This window comes from Mustela erminea, chromosome 6, assembly GCF_009829155.1.
Source record: "Mustela erminea isolate mMusErm1 chromosome 6, mMusErm1.Pri, whole genome shotgun sequence".
Classification (NCBI taxonomy): Eukaryota; Metazoa; Chordata; class Mammalia; order Carnivora; family Mustelidae; genus Mustela; species Mustela erminea.
In genome coordinates this window covers 16,749,545-16,770,138 of record NC_045619.1, presented here as the reverse complement: position 1 = coordinate 16,770,138, position 20,594 = coordinate 16,749,545, and the positions used below count along the sequence as shown (strand labels likewise).

The window sequence follows — 20,594 nt, the reverse complement described above, 5'->3', positions numbered from 1 at the left end:
CTGAGCAGAGAGCATGATGCAGGGCTCGATCCCAGGACCCTGGGGTCATGACCTGAGCCGAAGACAGAGGCTATAACCCACTGAGCCACCCAGGTGCCCCTATTTCCTAACAATTTAATAGCCATTTATAGAAGTAATAAAAATACATTGAAAAAATATTTTACATCCTATCACCATAATGACTTATTAATGGGGTATGTGTACCTGTTGGTCATTGCACAACTTCTCAAACCTTGGAACTGGACACTGTCACCTTCATTTCTTGTTCTATATTGGTTTTTCTGTGACATTTTCTTTTTTTCACAGCACCCCTGAAAATCTAGCCATCAAGAGAAATGTGTGATGCAATGCGGAAGTGTTGAACCACCCTGAGTCTGTAGAATATCCAAGAAGTATCACTGTGCTTCCCTCAAAATTTTTTTAAAAATCCCACAGCAACCCTGGAGGGTCAAGAGACAGCATGTGGCCTATAGAGTGGCGAGAGGTAATACAGTACTTCAGTCTAGAGAAGGACTTTGGGGTCAGATTACCTAGGTTGGAATTCTGACTCTTCCTGCTTTTACTGTGTGACTTGTGTGATTTACCAAAGTTTACTTAACCATTCAACTGTTGAAGGTTCCCTGGGTTGTATTAGGAAGCAGTCCACTTTATTGTATTACCTGGTTGGCTATTATGAATGAAGGTGCTAGAAACATTCATGAACCAGACTTATGTGAACCTAAGTCTTCATTCTCTGGCATAAGTGCCCAGGAATGCAACTGCTAGGTTTTATGATAGTTGACATTTAGTTTTAGTTTTTGTGTGTGTGTTTGTTTTTAAGAAACTGTCAAGGCGTGCCTGGGTGGCTCCGTCGGTTAAGCATCATCAGACTCTTGGTTTCAGCTCTGGTCATGATCCTAGGGTCCTGGGATGGACTCCCACCACCTCACAGTCAGACTCCATGCTCAACATGGAGTTTGCTCTCTCTCTCTCTCTAAAATAAATTAAAAAAAAAAAAAAGACACTGTCGAGGTGCTTTCCAGAGTAGCTGTTCTGTTTTAAATTCCCATCAGCAATGTATGACCATTTCTCTACATGCTTAACAGCATTTCATAGTTTACTGTTTTTATTATGGCCATTCTGATAGGTGTGAAGTGATACTTCATAGTGATTTTCATTTTCATTTCTCTAATAGCCAAAGAACCTGAACATCTCATGTTTATTTGCCATCTGGACATAGTCTTTGGTGAAATGTCTCTATGTCTTTTGTTAATTTTCTACATTTTTTGAACTGTTGAGTTTTGAAGAGTCCTTTATACAGTCTAGCCTTTTGTCTAGGTATGTGTTTTGCAAGTATTTTCTTCCACTCTGCAGGTTGCCATTTTATCCTCTTAAAAAGGTCATTCAGAGAACAAAAATTTTATTTGATGAAGTCCAATTTATCCATTATTCCTTTTATGGATCCTGCTTTCAATATCAAGTCTAAGAAATCTTTGCTTAGCCCTAGACCCTGAGAATTTTATCCTATATTTTTCTAAAAATTTTATAGTTTCACATTTCATATTTAAAGGTGTGATCCATGTTGAGTTTATTTTTTTCTTTTTTTCTTCTTTTGAGTTTATTTTTCTACAAAGACTTAGGTTGAGGTTTATTTCTCTGCCTATGGATGTCTAATTGCTTCAGCACCATTTACTGAAAGAGCTATTTTTTTCTCCACTGCACCTGTCTCCAAAATTAGCTGAATGTATTTGTGTGGGTCCATCTCGGGGCTATCTATTCAGCTGCACTGATCTACATGTCTATCCCTCCACCACCACCACAGACTTGACTACTGGAGCCATGCTAATCATCTTGACACCAGGTAAACTGACCCTTCCCCTTTATTTTTATTTTTCAAGCCTGTTAAAGCTATTCTATTTTCTTGTCCATTGCATATAAATTTTAGGATATCATCTGCAAAATGTATGGAGTTTAAAAGTTCTGTTAAACCCATTTATCAATTTGGGGAAAATTGACATCTTTATTATGTTGAGTCTTCCAAGCCATGAATATGGCAGGACTCTCCATTTATTTAGATCTTCGGTTAATTTCATTAGGGTTCTATGGCTTTCAGCATACAAGTCCTGTACATATTTTGTTAGATTTATATATAGGTAATTATTTTTTGAAAAATGTTACTGTATCTTTAATTTCAATGTCTGCCTATTCATTGTAGTGTACAGAAATAGAATTTATTTTTTTATGTATTATGTACCCTGTGACCTCGCTGAATTCATGTGCCAGTTTTAGGAGCTTTCTTTGTAGATTTCTTGGGGTTTTCAAAGTAGGCAATCACATCATCTGCGAATAGCAACAGTTTTAGTTTTTCCCTTCCAATTTGTGTCTCTTTTTTTCCCCCCTTGCCTAACTGCATTGTGTTCAATAAAGGTAATGAGTCATCCTTGCCTTGTACCTGGTCTTAGGGAAAAGACATTCATATTTCACCATTAAGCACAATGTTGAGGAAATTCCACTCTCGTCCTAATCATCTGGGAGTTTTTTAAAATTGTTTTTTAAAAGATTTTATTTATTTATTTGACACAGAGAGAGAGAGAGATCACAAGTAGGGAGAGAGGCAGGCAGAGGGAAAGAGGGAGAAGCAGGCTCCCTGCTGAGCAGAGAGCCAGATGCGGGGCTTGATTCCAGGACCCTGAGATCATGACCTGAGCTGAAGGCAGAGGCTTAACCCTCTGAGCCACCTGGGGCCCTCTGAGAGTTTTTTTTAAACATGAATGAGTGTTGAATTTTATCAAATGCTTTTTCTGCATCAGTTGATATTATCGTGTGGTTTTCTTCTTTAGCCTGTTAATATGGTAAATTACACTGATTTAATTTTCAAATATTGAGGCAGACTTGCTTCCCTCACTTCTTCATGGTACATGATTTATTTTACATATTGAATTCTATTAGACAGTGTTTTGTTAAGGATTTTTTTGCGGAGGGGGTCTATATACAGGAGATTAATCTACAGACTTAAAGAAAATTCGATTGTCTCTGGGTTTGGTATTTGGGTAATAACTTGCTCTTAAAACGAACTGGAAATTATTCCCTCCTCTTCGACTTTCCGAATGAGGTTATGTAGAATTAATATTAATTCTGCTTAATATATGACAGACTTTTCAGGTGAAGCTATCAGCGTCTGAAGATCTCTTTTTTAGGAGTTTTTAAAATTACACATTCAATTTCCTTAGTGGCTATAGAGCTATTCAAACGATCTATTTCATTTTGGGTTCCTCGTGGTCGTTCTGCCATTCAAGGAAGCAGTCCACTTTGTGTAAGTTGTAAAATGTATGCATACACAGTTGTCTGTAGTATTCTCTTATTATTCTTCCAATATCTACAGGATCTATAGTGATATCCCGCATTTCATCCTGATATTGGTAATTTATGTCTTTTTTTTTTTTTTGGCAGTACTGCTACAGATGATCCATTTTACTGATCTTTTCAAAGAACCAATTATTTGTTGCATCAGTTTTCTCTACTGTTGTCCTGCTTTCAATTTCACTGCAATTTTTGCTTTTATCTTTACTATCCTTTCCTCTCCTTGCTTTGGGTTTATTTTGTTCATCATTTTCTGCATTTGAGATGAGAGCTTTGATCGTTGATTTAAGATTTTTTTCCCCTCATACTAATGTACACATTTAATTCTATACATGTCCATCTCTGTATCGCTTTACCTGGGACTCACAAATCTGGATGTCACATTCTCCTTTTCATTCCGTTCAACGTTTTGTTTTTGACTTTTTTGAGACTCCCCCTTTGAACATGGATTGTCTTAAGGTATGTTGTTTAGTTTCCAGGTATGTGGAAGTTTTTCTGTTTTCTTTCTGTTACTGTTTCTAGTTTGATTACATTGTAACTAGAGAACATATTCTGAATCATTTCAGTATTTCAGACTTGAGATTTGGTTTATGGCCCAGGATATGGTCTCCCTTGGTATATGATCTGTGACACTTCGAACAGCATGTGTGTGCTGCTGTTTGGGGAGGAAGTGTTCTGGAAATGTCAGTCAGATCTTGTTGGGCTGATGGTGTTAGTCCTCCTATGTTCTTGCTGATTTTCTATCAGTTCTATCAACTGTTGAGAGAACAGTGTTGAAGACTCTAACCGTAATTATGGATTTTTCTATTTCCTCCTTTCAATTCTATTGAGGGCTCTCATTATTAGATAAAAAAATTAAAATTCTGGCACCATACATGCCCTCCTATGATATCATCCTGGATGAAGTGTTGGGGCACCTCACTACAGCTTCTTCCTCCCCAGATTTATTGAAGTGTAACCGAAAAAAGTGTAATATATGTAAAGGGTATAACATGATGATTTGATATGCACACATTGTAAAAAGAGGCCCACCACTGAGTTAATTCACATACCCTTTAACTCACATTGTTACCTTTTTCTTTGTTTGATGAAAATGCTTAAGACCTACTGTCTTATTTAGCAATTATCAATTATACAGTAGAGTATTATCAACTATAGTCACCATGTTATACATTAAATCCTCAAAATCTTTCCGAACTATGGAAAGAACCTAGATGTCCATCAATAGATGAATGGATAAAGAAGATGTGGTGTGTGTGTGTGTGTATGTGTGTGTGTATATACACACACACATATACATAAAATGGAATACTATGCAGCCATCAAAATAAATGAAATCTTGCCATTTGCAACAACATGGATGGAGCTAGAGGGTATTATGCTAAGCAAGATAAGTCAATCAGAGAAAGACAATTATCATATGATCATATGAGGAAGTTGAGAGGCAACATGGGGGGTTTGGGGTGTTGGAAAGGAATAAATGAAACAAGATGGGATAGGGAGGGAGACAAACCATAAGAGACTCTTAATCTCACAAAACAAACTGAGGGTTGCCAGGGGGAGGTGGGTAGAGAGAGGGTGGTTGGGTTATGGACATTGGGGAGGGTATGTGCTATGGTGAGTGCTGTGACATGTGTACACCTGGCGATTCACAGACCTGTACCCCTGGGGCTAATAATACATTATATGTTAATAAAAAAATAAAAAAATAAAAAATCCTCAGAACTTATTCATCTTATAGCTGAAAGTTTATACCTTTTAACCAACCTCTCCCCATTTCCCCCATCCCCCACCAGTACCATTTTACTATTTCTATGAGTTTGATTTTTTTTTTTTAAAGATTTTATTTATTTATTTGACAGAGAGAAATCACAAGTAGATGGAGAGGCAGGCAGAGAGAGAGAGGGAAGCAGGCTCCCTGCCGAGCAGAGAGCCCGATGCGGGACTCGATCCCAGGATCCTGAGATCATGACCTGAGCCGAAGGCAGCGGCTTAACCCACTGAGCCACCCAGGCGCCCCTGATTTTTTTTTTTTTTTTTAGATTCCGCATGTAAGTGATACTATGCAATATTTGTCTTTCTCCATCTGGCCTATTTTACTTAGCGTAATGTACTCCACATACATCCATGTTGTTCATTTCAGCCCCAAACTAAGCCTTTGCTGCTCTGGGTATGTGGGCGAGACCACAATCTTTTCTGTCATGGTTGGCTAGAGTAGAACAATTCTTCGCCACAAGGTTTCTGTCTCGCTAGATTGCCCCTTTCCTGGTCCTTTAGCTGGAGAGAGCAGGCTTTTCTTCTTGCTGTTTGCACCTGTTGGTATTCCCAGGTTGCTGGCTTCTTTAGCTCCAGATCTGGGATACATGAAGCGATAAAGGCCTCACCAGACTGCTTTCTTCTCTCCACCTTTCACAGAGTCTTAATGTTTGTTCTATATAAAGTTTCCAGGGTTTTGTTTTGTTCTGTTGTTGTACTTAATGGGCAGGACAGGTAAATGTACATTTATTCCAGCTTTCCAGAAGTCAAAGCGCATGAATTATTTTTTAAATAAAAACCAGAATCATTACATCAGAGTGCATGCTACTGCTTTCCTGGGATCACATGTTTTTTAACATGTGAGTTATTTTCTCTTTAATACAAACTCTAAAATGATCACTATGCTTTATAAGGGGACACAAACATGCTGGTGACTTCCTAGCTTTGTATATTGAGAAACTGATAAAAATTAGTCTAACATTGATACTGTCCCCCTACCTTCTCTTTGCACTTTTAAAACACTGGCCTTCTTGTCCACAAAACTTCAACAAAGTATCTGTTTTCTCCCTGAACGCTCTACTTTCCTTATCAGAAAACTAGCCCTGACTCAGAGTTCCACGGTTAGAAATACGGCTTAGGTACTGCATCATTCCATCTGAATTCCAAAACACACATAGCAGGATAGTAATAAAGGACTATTTGAGAGCTATACTATCCTCTATTTCAAAGGAATATTTTCAGCATTGCAACAATTCTATCTTCATAAAACATAACAGGATCTCAGGGTTTGGCAGACATCAGGTTTCAATAATATTCTAATGATCAGGATAAACTTACCTAGAAATTACTGGAAGTTCCAAAGGTATTAGCTCAGTTTACATACATTTCTTCTAGATGGATAGGTAACTAATAGTAATCTCATTTTACAGAATCTTATAATAGATTAAATCAACGGACAATCCAAGATACACACATAGCATATTGTACAGGACTTATCCTCAAGACAAGCCTCTGCCATTGACAAGCTGCACATTCTTGGACAAATCATTTAACGATTTGCTTATTTTTAGTGAGGCAAGGGAAGACAAAGAACTTGGACTAGGATATTTCCAATTGAATCCTACAATTAAAAACTCAATCTGATTATCAATATTCAGCAATATTTGTAACAAAGTAGAGTTTATTTCATTTCATTCATTCATACTGAGTGTCTGCTCTATGTAAGGCATTAGGCTAGTTTTTCGGATGGGGCCCTCCTTAAGTGGGACCGAAGACTATGTGGATGAACTATCCCACCCAACTCCATTTACCAGTAGTAAGGGAATTTACATGACTTTAGATTCATGGTTCTCAAGCTGGAACCCACATCAAAATCACCAGAAATAATAAAGCTCATAAAAAGAGTTTGCTGGACCCGCCCCAGGTTTCTGATTCAGTAGAGGCGGGATAGTCTGAGAATTCATGTATCTAAGTTCCCAGATGATGCTGATGATACTGGGTGAGGGAGCCCACTTTGAGAACCACGGGCTCAGATAAACAAATAAAAAGACCACGGAGGAGCCAGGTTCTGTATGGGCAGGGTCACTACACTCAAGGTGCTGTTCTTGCCTCCTGTGCATACTTCTCCATTTTCCTTGAAGCAGTAAAATTCACTTAAGAAGCAGTTAAATTCCTAATCTTCGTGCTTCTAGTAAAATTGCTGTTCTGAGTGGCCATCTGTCCGAGACAGAAGTGTAACTCAAACAGGGCTCATATGTTATCCCATCTCCCTAATCACATTGACTGTTCCCCCAGGGGTAAGCATGGGATCAAAGACAATCCAACTGAAGAGTTCTTCCTTAGGATCTTCCAAACTGAAGACAGAGGATAGCTCGCTCATCCTTTCCCTTTGTAAAACAAACTGAAAGGATATGACCCCACAACTGTCAGGAGCTATGTCCCATAGGAGAGAATGTGGGCAACAAACAAAATGGAACTTATAAGGAGCCACTGGGTGGCTCAGTGGGTTAAGCCACTACCTTCGGCTAACGTGGTGATCCCAGGGTCCTGGGATCAAGCCCTAGGTCGGGCTCTCTTCTCGGCAGGGAGCCTGCTTCCTCCTCTCTCTCTGCCTGCCTTTCTGCCTACTTGTGATCTCTGTCTGTCAAATAAATTTTAAAAAATCTTTAAAAAAAAAAAAAGAGAGGAGAGACAGAGAGAAGATCATCATAAAATTAAGTCCTTGATCTAGTTATATCTGAGGTAAGGCGGTACAACTATTCTTCCTACTTACAAAAGACAACGCATTCTTTATTATTATTGTTATTATTATTTAAATTATCTGGTTAGTTGGGTTTCAATTCTTACAACAGAGAAGTTCTGGCACATAGAAGGGGATCCAAAAATAAGATATGTCCCCCATAAACAAGGAGATAGTAAGTAAGTAGTTAAAAGACAACTTGGGTTTAATTCAGCCAGTTATCAGTTGTGTGACCTTGGGCAAATAACTTAGTGTCTAACCCTGGTACATCGCCCACCTGAGTCCTCATATACATAAGGTGAGAACTTGTGCGCTAGGTACTGACAAAGAACATTCGATGAATGATGCCTGTTAATATCACATCATTTACTGAACATTGATCTCCCGGGTACTATTTATTGTGCTTCACAAGCTCTTTTACTAAGTTCTTTAATTCAGGGCCCAGGGTGAATAAAGCGATGTTGTAAGGCACAAGCACACAAAGGTAGTTTTGACTGGGACAAAAGCTTACCCCTTGGGGTAAGTCTGAACATGTAAAAAGAACATTTCATATCCCTATAGGTCTTTTTGGTACTTCAGTAGAATTCCTATAGCACTCTTCTATGTGTTCAGTCACACATTTTAGTTAAGTATTTGTATTTCCCATTACCATGAAAAGGCATCAACTTTGGGGTAAAAGCTCCAAATCTGAATTCCTAGCCTGTATTTGCTCGCTGAGGGAGCTCTCTGAGCCTCACTCAAATGCCTCATTTTAAAGTGAGGTTAAAAACTCAATCTTTGGATTATGACTCCCACTCAATACAGGTCATCTCAGCAGATTTTCTCAGCAAACATCGACGGACCACTCCAAGCTGCAGTAAGTGAATAAGAATAAAAGTAAAAAGCAGAGAAGTGAGGCTAGAGCGGGTCTTACATAAAACAGGGAGCAGATGTCCTACTACACAGAAAGCAGACAGTGGCCAAGCAATCTACCCTAATTTGCCATCAGCCACATATTGAAGTACTGCCTTAAGACACTAACAGCCATTTAACTCCTTATCCTGCATTTGATAATCCAGTCGGAGCAGCACATATAACAGCACCTGCTAAGGACTGAATGGTGTCACCTTCATAATTCCTATGTTGAAGCCCTAACCCCCAATGTGACTGTATTTGGAGATCAGGCTTATGAGATGGTGATGAAAGTTACAGGAAGTCATAAGGGGAGGACCTGAATCTGACAGGGCTGGTGCCTTTATAAGAAGAGTAAGAGGCAACAGCCCCTGCTCTCTCCAGCATGAGGATGCAGAGAAAAGGCAGCTCTCCGAAAACCAGAAAAGGAACTCTCACCAGGAACAGGGCAGGCTGGGGTCTTGGACTTTCCAGCCTCTAGAACTATGAGAAATAAGTGTTTAATGTTTAAGCCACCCAGTCTATAGTATTTCATTACAGCAGTCCAAGCAGACTAAGAGAGTACCAAAGACAAACTTCAGTTTTTTAGTTGTTTAAAACTGGCCCTGACCTCTATCATGTTAGAGGACCGTAGCCCTTGGAGGTGTGGGTGGCTTAGTCATTAGGGGTTTGCCTTCAGCTCAGGTCATGATCCCAGGGTACTGGGATGGAGCCCTGCATGGGGTTCCCTGCTCAGTGGGGAGCCTGCTTCTCCCTCTCCCTCTCCCTCTGCCTGCTGCTCTGCCTGCTTGTGCTCCCTCGCTGACAAATAAATAAATAAAATCTTAAAAAAAAAAAAGAGGTATGTAGCCCTTAAAGGATTACAAAAGCTTTCACATGCATTAAATTTATATAATGTGTAGTGGTTAAGAGAACAGATATTGAGTTTGGACCAAGATCCAATCCTCAGCTCTGTCACCTGATGACAAAGTTGTTATTTTTGTTTTTGTTTTTTTTTTTTTTAATTTTGTAAAGCAAAGACAATGGCACCTTTCCTACAGTTTTCTTGTAAGGATTAAAATAGATCATGTATGTAAAGAGCTTAGGGCAGTGCCTACAGCAAACTTTCAATAAATGGTGTCATGTTTCAACAAACATTTACTAAAAATCTACTCAACCTGATAGGGATGTAATGGTGAAAATTTTTTTTTTAAGACTTACCAAAATAAACACAAAAAGAAATAGAAAAATTTGATTAGCTCTGTGACTTCTATAGAAACTCAAACTGTAAATAAAAACATTCCCCCACAAAAACAAAAATAAAAAATGCATTCCTCCACAGAAAATGGTGGGGCCAGATACCTTCATCAGGGAATTATACCAAATACTTAGGGAAGAAATAATGACAAAGTGAAATAAACCTTAACAAAGAATAGGAGAAAAAAAAAAAAGAAAACATTTTCAAATTCACTCATGAGACTAGTACTACCTTAATGAAAACTGCTAATGACATGAGGAGGAGGAGAATTATGGCTAATCTTACATATGGATATAGATGCAAAAAATATCACCAAAATATTAGCAAAATTAATCAGAATTGTATAAAAAGAAAACAAATCATGAACAGGTTATACTTATCCCAGAAATATAAGATTGATTTAATTAATATAATTCAACATAGCAACAAAGGAAAGAAAATCATAGATGTTAACAATAAATAGAAAGTATTTGATAAAATTCCATTCATGATTTTTAACACAAAGCTTAGTAAATTAAAAAAAAAGAAACATCCTTAATATCAAAAAGAATATTAAAAATGTCAATAGCAAACCCCAGACTTCATGAGGAACTGTTGAAAGCTTTCTCTTAGAGATCTAGGACAAGGTAAGTCTGCTTTCATCAGTCCTATTTTAAATCTTTTTAAAAAAGATTTTATTTATTTGACAGAAAGAGACCACTAGTAGCCAGAGAGGCAGGCAGAAAGAGAAAGGGGAAGCAGGCTCCCCGCTGAGCAGAGAGCCAGATGCGGGGCTTGATTCCAGGACCCTGAGATTATGACCCGAGCCGAAGGCAGAGGCTTAATTCACTGAGCCACCTAGGTGCCCTCATTAGTCCTATTTTATAGTGCTTTGGAGGTCCTAGCCAGTACAGAATGCCACAAAAATGAATAAATAAATTAATAATATGAGTTTTAGAAAGAAGTAAATACTGTCATTATTCACAGATAATATGGTTACGATGAAGTAATTCTAAAAGAATTTACATATCAATTATGTTAGTGAATTTAGCAAACTTGCTAGATACAGGGTCAACATACACACACACACACACACACACACACACAGAGAAAGTGAAATTTTAAAAGAACTGTACCATTTACAATAGCATAAAAAGTATCAAGTAACTAAGAATAAGTCTAACAAAAAAAATGTAAAAAACCTGTGCTCAGAGACTAGAAAACATCAGAGAAGGAAATCAAAGATAACCTAATAAATGGAGGGGCTATTGCATGTACATGTGTCTGAAGAGTCAGCATTGTTAAGGAGTAAATTCTCCTCCTAATTATCTGTAGATTCAATGCAATCTGAATCACAATTACAACAACTTTCTTTTGCGGAAACTGACAAGCTTTTATACTAAAATATACATGAAAGTACAAAGGGAAAAGAATAGCCAAAGCGCTTTGAGGAAGAACATGGAGAGAACATTCTCTACTTGATACTCAGATAGTGGGTATTCATGCCAAGGAACACAAATACACCAAAGGAGGAGAATAGAAAGCCCAGAAACACATCTGCACATAAATGGGTACTTGATTTATAACAAAGAGTTTGGTTATATAATAGTGCAGACACACCTGGAAATCCATGTGGAAAGAAACAAAACAAAACAATACACAATCCTACATCAAACTCTCTATAAAAAAGTATTCCAGGGAGAGGATTATCTAAATGTACAAGGCAAAACAATAAAACTTTAAGAAGGTAATTTAAGAGAACATCTTAATTACCAGAAAAGTATGGAAAGGTTTCTTAAGTGGGAAGCAAAAAGTACAAACAATGGAAAAGTAGGAAAAAAGGCACTATATCAAAATTAAGAATTCCTGCTCATTAAGACCCACTGAGAGAGGGAAAAGGTAAGCCACAGAGGAAAGATATTTTTAATACATATAACTAAAGGATTTGTATCCAGAATACACAAACAACTCTTAGCCATCAGTAAGAAAAAATCTAACAAATAAGAAAATGAGCAAAAAAACCTTTACCAGTTAACGTCCAAATAAATGGTCAGTAAACATCATTAGTCATGAGGGAAATCCCCATTAAAACCAACACACATATGCCAGAATTTCTCAACTTACAAAGACTGCTGATACCTTGTATAAATAAGAATACAGAGCAGTAAGACCTCTCAAACACAGCTGGTTAACCTGTAAATTGGTACAACTATTTGACATATACTAACTTTAAATACCTGTACATCCTAAGACCCAGAAATTCCATTTCTCCATGTATATACAACAAAGATACATGTATATACAACAAAGATACATGTACACGTGCACCCAAAATCTGGAAACACCAATGAGTTCTATGTCCAGAATACATTGTGATCTATTCATAATTGGATTAATATATAGAAATAAAAATAAATGGGGCGCCTGGGTGGCTCAGTGGGTTAGGCCACTGCCTTCGGCTCAGGTCATGATCTCAGGGTCCTGGGATTGAGTCCCGTGTCGGGCTCTCTGCTTAGCAGGAAGCCTGCTTCCTCCTCTCTCTCTCTGCCTGCCTCTCTGCCTACTTGTGATCTCTCTCTGTCAAATAAATAAAATTTTTAAAAAATAAATAAATAAATGCACTACAGTTTCATAAAATTTACATAATGCTGAACAACAACAACAAAAAAAACCAGACACAGGGGCACCTGGGTGGGTCAGTGGATTAAAGCCTCTTCCTTCTGCTCAGGTCATGATCTCAGGGTCCTGAGATCAAGCCCTGCATCGGACTCTCTGCTCGGCAGGGAGCCTGCTTCCCCCTCTCTCTCTGTCTAGCTCTTTGCCTACTTGTGATCTCTGTCAAATAAATAAATAAATAATCGCTTTTTAAAAAAAGACACAGAAGAATATATATTCTACGCTTCATTATATAAAGTTTTAGAAAAATTAAGTAAAACCAAACAATGGTTTAATGATTCACATTTATAAAGACAAAGAAGTACAGACCATAAAATCAGATTATTGATTACCACTGGTGATGGGGAATAAAGGGTAGCGGGTAGCAATCACAAGGGAGCATAAAGACGACTAATGAAAACTGCTAAGATTCTGTTGCTTGACCTGATAGTTATTTGGTTGTTTGTATCATGAAAATTCACTGAGCTGTACATTTTTGGTTTTTATATTCTCTATGTGCTAATTTTCATAATTACAAGTTTTTAAAGCATATTTAAATGAAAATTTTCAAAACATGTTTTTGTCATTTTTAACACTAGGGTTTAATATTATAAATCAATTGTACATGTGTTACCTCAAATAGTATCAAGAAGTAAGTAACCATTACACCAGAGGAAGGTGTAACATCTTAAAGATGTTATTATCATTCTAGATTATATGTTGAGTGTTTCTTCAGAATAACTGGTATATTAAGAAAAAAAATGTCAACCAGAAATAGTTCATTCATTTTAACAGTTGTGATACTACTGTAATAACTTGAAACAATTATATTTCAAGTGAACAGGTAGATCTGGTCCTCTGTTGGTTTATAGTCCATTCAAAAATCCAATATACTTTCCATCCCCCTTATTCTGACCTCCTGTCTCCCTCTTATTAAGACCACCTGGAAAATAAACAAAATCTCCTCATCTCAATATCTTTACATTAATTACATCTGCAAAGTTTCTATTTTCCCCAACATTTTTTTTTAACTGATGGATAATTAACATATAATTATATGAGTTACAGGGGTACTATATGATTCCACAATTCTATACATTACTCAGTGTTCATCAAGATAAGTGCACTCTTAACCCCCTTTACCTATTTAACCCAATCTCCCCACCCACCTTCTGTCTGGGAACCATCAGTTTGTTCTCTATATTTAAGAGTCTGTTGTCTCCTTTTTTTGTACATTTTGTTTCTTAAATTCAATATACAAGTGAAATCATATAGTATTTGTCTTGCTCTGACTTATTTCACTTAGCATTATACCTTCTAGGTTCATCAGTATTGTTGCAAATGGCAAAATCTCATTCTTTTTCATGGTTGAGTAAGATTCCACTATATATATACACCATTCTTTCTTTAACCATTCACCCCTCGATGGACACTTGGGTTGTTTCCACATCTCGGCTATTGTAAATAGTAGTACAATAACCATAGGGGGGCATATAGCTTTTCGAATTAGTGTTTTTATTTTTCTTTAGGTAAATACCATAATGGAATTACTGGATCTTACAGTATTTGTATTTTTTAATTTTTCAAGGACTCACCATTACTGTTTTCCAAAATGGCTGCACCAATTTGCATTTCCACTGGTAGGGCACGAGCGTTCCTTTTATCCCACATCCTCACCAGTACTTGTTATTTCTCACAAGTACTTGTATTTGATTCCAGCCATTCTGCCAGGCCTAAGGTGATATCTCACTGTGGTTTTGATTTGCATTTCCTTGGTGATTACTGATGTTGAACATGTTTTCATGTGTCTGTTGGCCATCTGTATGTCTTCTTCAGAAAAATATTCAGGTCCAGTGCCCATTTTTAATTTAATTTAATTTAATGCTTTTGGTGTTGAGTTGTGTTCTTCATATAGTTTGGATATTAACCTCATACTGGACATCATTTGCAAATTATCTTCTCCCATTCAGTCGCCTTTTTGTTTTGTTGATGGTTTCCCTCACTGTGCAAAAGCTCTTTATTTGGTGTAGTCCCAATAGTTTAATTTTGCTTTTGTTTCCCTTGTCTGAGGAGACACATCTAGAAAAATGTTTCTCTGGCCAATGTCAGAGAAGTTACTGCTTGTGCTCTCTCCTAGGAGTTCTATGATTTCAGGTCTCACCTTTAGGTTTTTAATCCATGTTGAGTTTATTTTTCAGTACAGTGTGAGAAAGTGGCCCAGTTTCACTCTTCTGCATGTAGCTGTCCAGTTTTCACAACACCTCTCACTGAAGAGACCATCTTTTCCCCACTGTATATTCTTCCCTCCTTTGTCACAGATTAATTGACTGTGTAAGCATGGGTTTGTTTCTGGCCTCTCTATTCTGTTCCATTGATCTGTACGTCTATTTTTATGCCAGTACCATTCTTCTTCTTCTTCTTTTTTTCTTAAGTAAACCCTACTCCCAATGGGGGGCTTGAACTCATGACCCTAAGATCAAGAGTCACATGCTCTACTCACTGAACCAGCCAGGTGTCCCCTGTTTTGATAACTACAGCTTTGTAGTGTATCTTAAAATCTGGGATTGTGACACCTACAAGCTTTGTTCTTCTTTTTCAAGGTTGCTTTGACTATTCAGCGTCTTTGTGTTTCCATATAAACTTTAGTACTATTTGTTCTAGTTCTCTGAAAAATGCTGCTGGAATTTTGATAAGGATTGCATTCTATCTGTAGATTGCTTTGGGGTATTACGGACACTTTAACAATACTGGTTCTTCTAATCCCTAAGCACGGGGTATCTTTCCATTTGTTTGTGTCATCTTCTATTTCTTTCACCAGCGTTCTATAGTTTTCAGAGTACAGGTCTTTCGCTTCCTTGGTTGTTTAATAATAGGTACTTCATTATTTTTGGTACAATTGTAAATGGGATTGTTTTCTTAATTCTGCTTTCTGCTATTATTAGCGTACAGAAATACAACAGATTAATTGTTATTAATTCTGTATCCTGTGACTTTACTGATTTCATTTATCAACGAGTAGTAGACTTTACTGATTTCATTTATTAATATTTCATTTGGTGGAGTCTTAAGGGTTTTCTATATATAGTATCATGTCTCCTGCAAGTAGTGAATGTCTTACTTCTTCCTTACCAATTTGGATGCTCTTTCTTTCTTTTTTCTTGTCTGATTGCTGTAAAAATTCAATATACATCTTAAGACGATTTTTTAAATATCCTTTCTCTAACTAATGGTAGAAAAATTGTTTCTATTTATGTATGTTTTCCATTTAGATAAAGATGTTATATCAAGAAGTTTTTTGGTGTCACAAATGATGAGATCTCTTTCAGGGAGCAAGCAATGAAAGACAAGGGCAATAAATGTTATCTAACACTTTCCCAAAGCCAATCTTTCTCTGACTGATGAATGAAAACTTGTAGTAACAGAATGCCACACTTAAACAACTTACTACTTTAGAAAGATAATTATATAATGGGTAATTCTATTAACCATACCACAGTAAGAATTCCTACAAATCAGTAAGTAGCATATACATTTTTAAAATGGACAGTAGATACAGAAAAGCATTTCATATAAGAAATAGTCACAGAAGAACTAAGAATGGCCACCAGACATATGAAAACATGCTAAACTATTAATAATAACTGAAGAATGTTAATTAAAATATGGAAACATTTCCCTATCAATTACCAACGATGAAAATGATCAAGAATATTCAACACTCATAAGGACATGAAAAAATAAAAGTACTTCTACATTGATGGTAGGAGTATAAATACTTTTGCAATCTTTTTGAAAATTAAACTGATGCTATCTATAAAATTTTATTTTTTTTTATTTTTTAAGATTTTATTTATTTGACAGAGAGACAGTGAGAGAGGGAACACAAGCAGGGGGAGTGGGAGAGGGAGAAGCAGGCTTACTGCTGAGCAGGGAGTCTGATGTGGGGCTTGATCCCAGGACCCTGGAATCATGACCTGAGCTGAGGGCAGACGCTTAATGACTGAGCCACACAGGTCTCCCCATATCTATAAAATTTTAAACACCTACACCTACCCTAACCCCCAGTAATCCCATTTTAAAAATCTATCCTATGAAAATATTAGTGTACGTGCATAACGATACATTTACAAGGGTATTCATTACAGCCTTAGCATGGGAGAATGAATAAGTAAATTTTAGTATGTCCACACAATGGAATATGAAGTTCTCACTTTATAACACAGAACATCCTTGCTATTGGTTTGGAAAGATGTCTAGGCATATTATTAAGCAATGAAAATAAGGTACAGAAAAATATATACAGCATTTCATTTTTTTCTGAAAAAGAAACCCTGTACATAGGTATGTATGTAGGCAGAGAAAAATGTCTGCAAGTAAACACAACAAACTTTTTTTTTTTTTTTTTAAACACAACAAACGCTTAATGATGATAACCTCTGGAGGGGGAGAGAGTTTGATGTGAAGAGGAGAACGAGGAAAGATTTTTTTTTATCTTTTATTTAATACTCTGCACTGTTTGAATTTATTTTAATGTGTTTTTGTTTAAAAAATAAAGAAGTATTTAAATGTAACATTTATTGGGTTTTGCACTGTACCCATTTGGGGATTACTTTATCATTGTAATCCTTTATGAAGAGTCTGACAGTCAGAATGAGACTATTCTCTAAGAACCTCTAAAGGAAAACAAACAAAAAAACACCCAGAAACAGCAGATTCTCTGTTCCAGTCAGCATCCCTTCATTTCACTAAGGGATAAATTCCACCTAAAGGAAATGTCTGAGATTAGTAACCTATGCAAAGCGCTGCCCACAACAAAAGCACTGAAGATAAACAAAGAGACAAACCCACCTGGACTATATCCAAAACCATGCCAGCTGACACTGTTCCAAAGCCAGCTAGCAGAAATGGTACCAGTATTTGCAGCGCCATGACACCGCTGGATTCCTTGGGGGATTTCTGGTTTGCCTCCACAATGGCGTCTTCATCCCCATCACTAGATGCATCTTCATTCTGCAACATGGCAGCAGCTTCTGCAGTGCCCCTTCCATCACAGTAATTGTAGTCGGCATAGTCCTCATACTTGGGGCTACAGCTTGCAGGTGTGTGCCCATTATTGCCATGAAAAGGCTGCTCTGAGAAACTGTGGAACTCCATGTGCTGCTCAGATCGATTGCTAAAAGTCTGTGCTGCTGTTGATAATCCATCTTGCCAAACGCCATTTGCTTTCTTATGCCTATCTTCCTGGTTTTTCTGATAAATTACTGGAACCATACTCAACAACAAGTTTAAAAACTTATCAGATTGAATTGTATTTAAGCGTAAAGTCCAGTCTACTAAACCTCCTCCACTACTTGGACCACTACTTGTGTTATTAGTAATAGATCTTCCTTTGCTATTAGTCATATTGTCATCGCAAAAGACCCTGTACTCCTGAGATCTCAAGCTTTATGAACCATTGTAGGTAAATCAGAACCACACAAATGCTGGTTTAAATTAAGATGTTGACTTCATTTTGTAGGAAATAATGTTTCTACTAATAAAAGGTGTTTAGAAGTTCCACAGAGGGACTGGATCTGAAAAGAAGAAAATAAAATAATTTTAAAAAATCAGATTAGCAATCTTGATACTTAAGATTGTCATATAAAACACATGTTCTTAAACCAACCCAAAGGTGATGACACTATACTTTGTGGGCTCAAACACATAACTGTTTGGAGCCACACAGCTATTCTGTAAACAGAAACATAATACAGAGAAATCGTGCTCAATCTTTATTTAAAGTGTCTTTCATTGTTGCACACTTTACCTAATTGATTTCTATGTAAAACCATCAAGTCGCTGAAGTTTTACAGTAGACAAATTTATTAAATAAAGTGATGGCTTCTGGGGCACCTCGGTAGCTCAGTGGTCAAATGACTGACTTTGCGGTTTAGGCTCAGGTCATGATTTCATGGGTGGAAAGATCAAGCCCTTGTAGGGACTCTGCGCTCAGCACAGAGCTGGCTTGAAGTTTCTTGCCCTCTGCCCCCCACCCAGTCAGAAGCATGCTGACTCTCAGGTATTTTAAATGATGGCTTCTATTACTGTAGAGAGGTCTCAGAATCAAACTGTTACAACTCTTCACATATATCAGTACATAATAAGAGATAAAGTATATGGCATTATATTTTAAATATTAAACAGTTACTTTATTTACAACTTAATGTAATATGTATTTTATCAAAATGTTATTTTTATTAAAATATGAGACAATGATAGGATGTGCTATAAAAATACTTGGTAAATATTCTGAATACTCGTCAGGGCATTTATTTCACATATGAAAGTAGGTTGGAGTCATATTTGCACAATTCATTATAATTGATTGAGGAATACAATCTCTGTTATCTACCAAATAACCAAAATGAAAAGAGATTACAGATATTCACTAAATGCTCTACTTTGCAAGCCAACCAAAAGAAAGCTTATAATGCACTTACTACTTAACGCTCTTCTCAAAGTCTGCTCTGACCTTCAATCCTAGAGTATGCCCCTGAGTGGCTGGCCAGTGACCACATTCTCTCTAAAGACTTGAAACTAAGAGAGACAGACACACACTGTAACTAGTTCAATAGCGATGGACACTGAGGCTGGAGGTCATACACCATGCACCCAGGTAGAGAGCCTGAATATTTGGACAGCTGCTGCCATAGACACAGAGGCTTTCAAAGATGTCTACTGCAGTGGGTCTAAAGATCTCAGGTCAGGAACACCTAGGCCTGTCTTGTACGTCCAAGAGCATCCGAGATCACGAAATTGGCACTTATTTGATAATGGGTACATGATCCCACTACCCAACTGCACTGCCCACCCACCCAGTGAGACTAAGAGTTAATTGCTGTCAGTATAGCTGCTTTTAATGAAAATTATTATATCCTTCAATGTTTATTGCCAGTTCCTTAGACTGTCCATCCCACTCCTTGGATAGGAAGATCAACAGCAAGGAATGGCAAACAAAAAATAGCAAGGAAGGGCAAACAGAGCTATGTAGCAGGGGCTAATAAGGCCTGTCTCATCCACTTCATCATTTACTCACTTTCCTTCCTTCCCTCTTGTGATTGTGGAGAAGTCTTGGAATTCCTACTAGGAAATATCTTAAAATAGATTCTAGGACCCCAGACGTACGGACTTGGAATATCTGTACATCTTTCTTTTTAAATTTCCCAAGCAATTATGGTGCAGACTTCTTGTGAACTTGCCCTGAGAATCCAGTGAGTAGATGAAGGACCAGCTGCCCTTTCCTGCCACTTGCGGGGTGATCGGTATACAGAAAACGGTGGTGTTTGAAGAAAATTAGATATGTCCAGAGTAAAGCCGAGGAGAAACCAAGTAGTCCCAGGAAGAGAGAGGTGACCAGAACAGTTGCCTGAGAACCTCCCATGGGTGGAGAGGCTCAGCTGTACTTCTGGAACTAATGAGATTCCCAGAACGCTTAGATGACTAGACTGAGAGGGTTCTGTTCTTCAACAATTGTGTCTTTTTTTTTTTAAGATTTTTTTTAAAAATCTATTTGAGAGAGACAGAGACAGAGGTAGTGAGAGAGAACACAAGCAGGGAAGAGAAGGAGAAGCAGGCTCTCTGCCAAGCAGGGAGCCAGCCGTGGGGCTTGATTCCAGGACTCTGGGACCCCATGACCTGAGCCAAAGGTGGATGCTTAACAGACGGAGCCACTCAGCCTTCCCTCCCCATTTGTGTCTTTTTTAAAGGCAAGCATTTCACGGCCTCAGGGAGATCTTTAATGAAATGCAATATAAAACAAGCCGCAAAGGGACTGAACTTTAAGACAAGTTTATACTATGGAAGGGCCCGTGATGGATACAGGCAGTTTCTTCCTCCTTTTGAAGTAGAATTATACAGTTGATCAAAACGGAAATGCAGAGAACTGGGGAAACGTGATCAACTAACACTAGATAGAAAAATAAAGGGAACGGAAGGGGGATTAAAAAGAGGAATTTCCCT

At 37.5% G+C, this 20,594-nt stretch overlaps 1 protein-coding gene across 7 annotated transcripts in view; it reads right to left on the bottom strand.

Annotated features, from left to right (window-relative positions):
* Positions 1–20,594, bottom strand: part of SLC41A2 (solute carrier family 41 member 2) — a 118,887-nt gene that overhangs the window by 77,726 nt on the left and 20,567 nt on the right. For all 7 annotated transcript variants that reach the window (XM_032346530.1, XM_032346528.1, XM_032346535.1 and 4 more), the window contains exon 2: positions 17,445–18,169. In XM_032346530.1, the coding sequence (XP_032202421.1) occupies positions 17,445–17,999 (555 nt within the window). In that variant the 5' untranslated portion in view covers positions 18,000–18,169. The remainder of the gene's footprint in view (positions 1–17,444; positions 18,170–20,594) is intronic.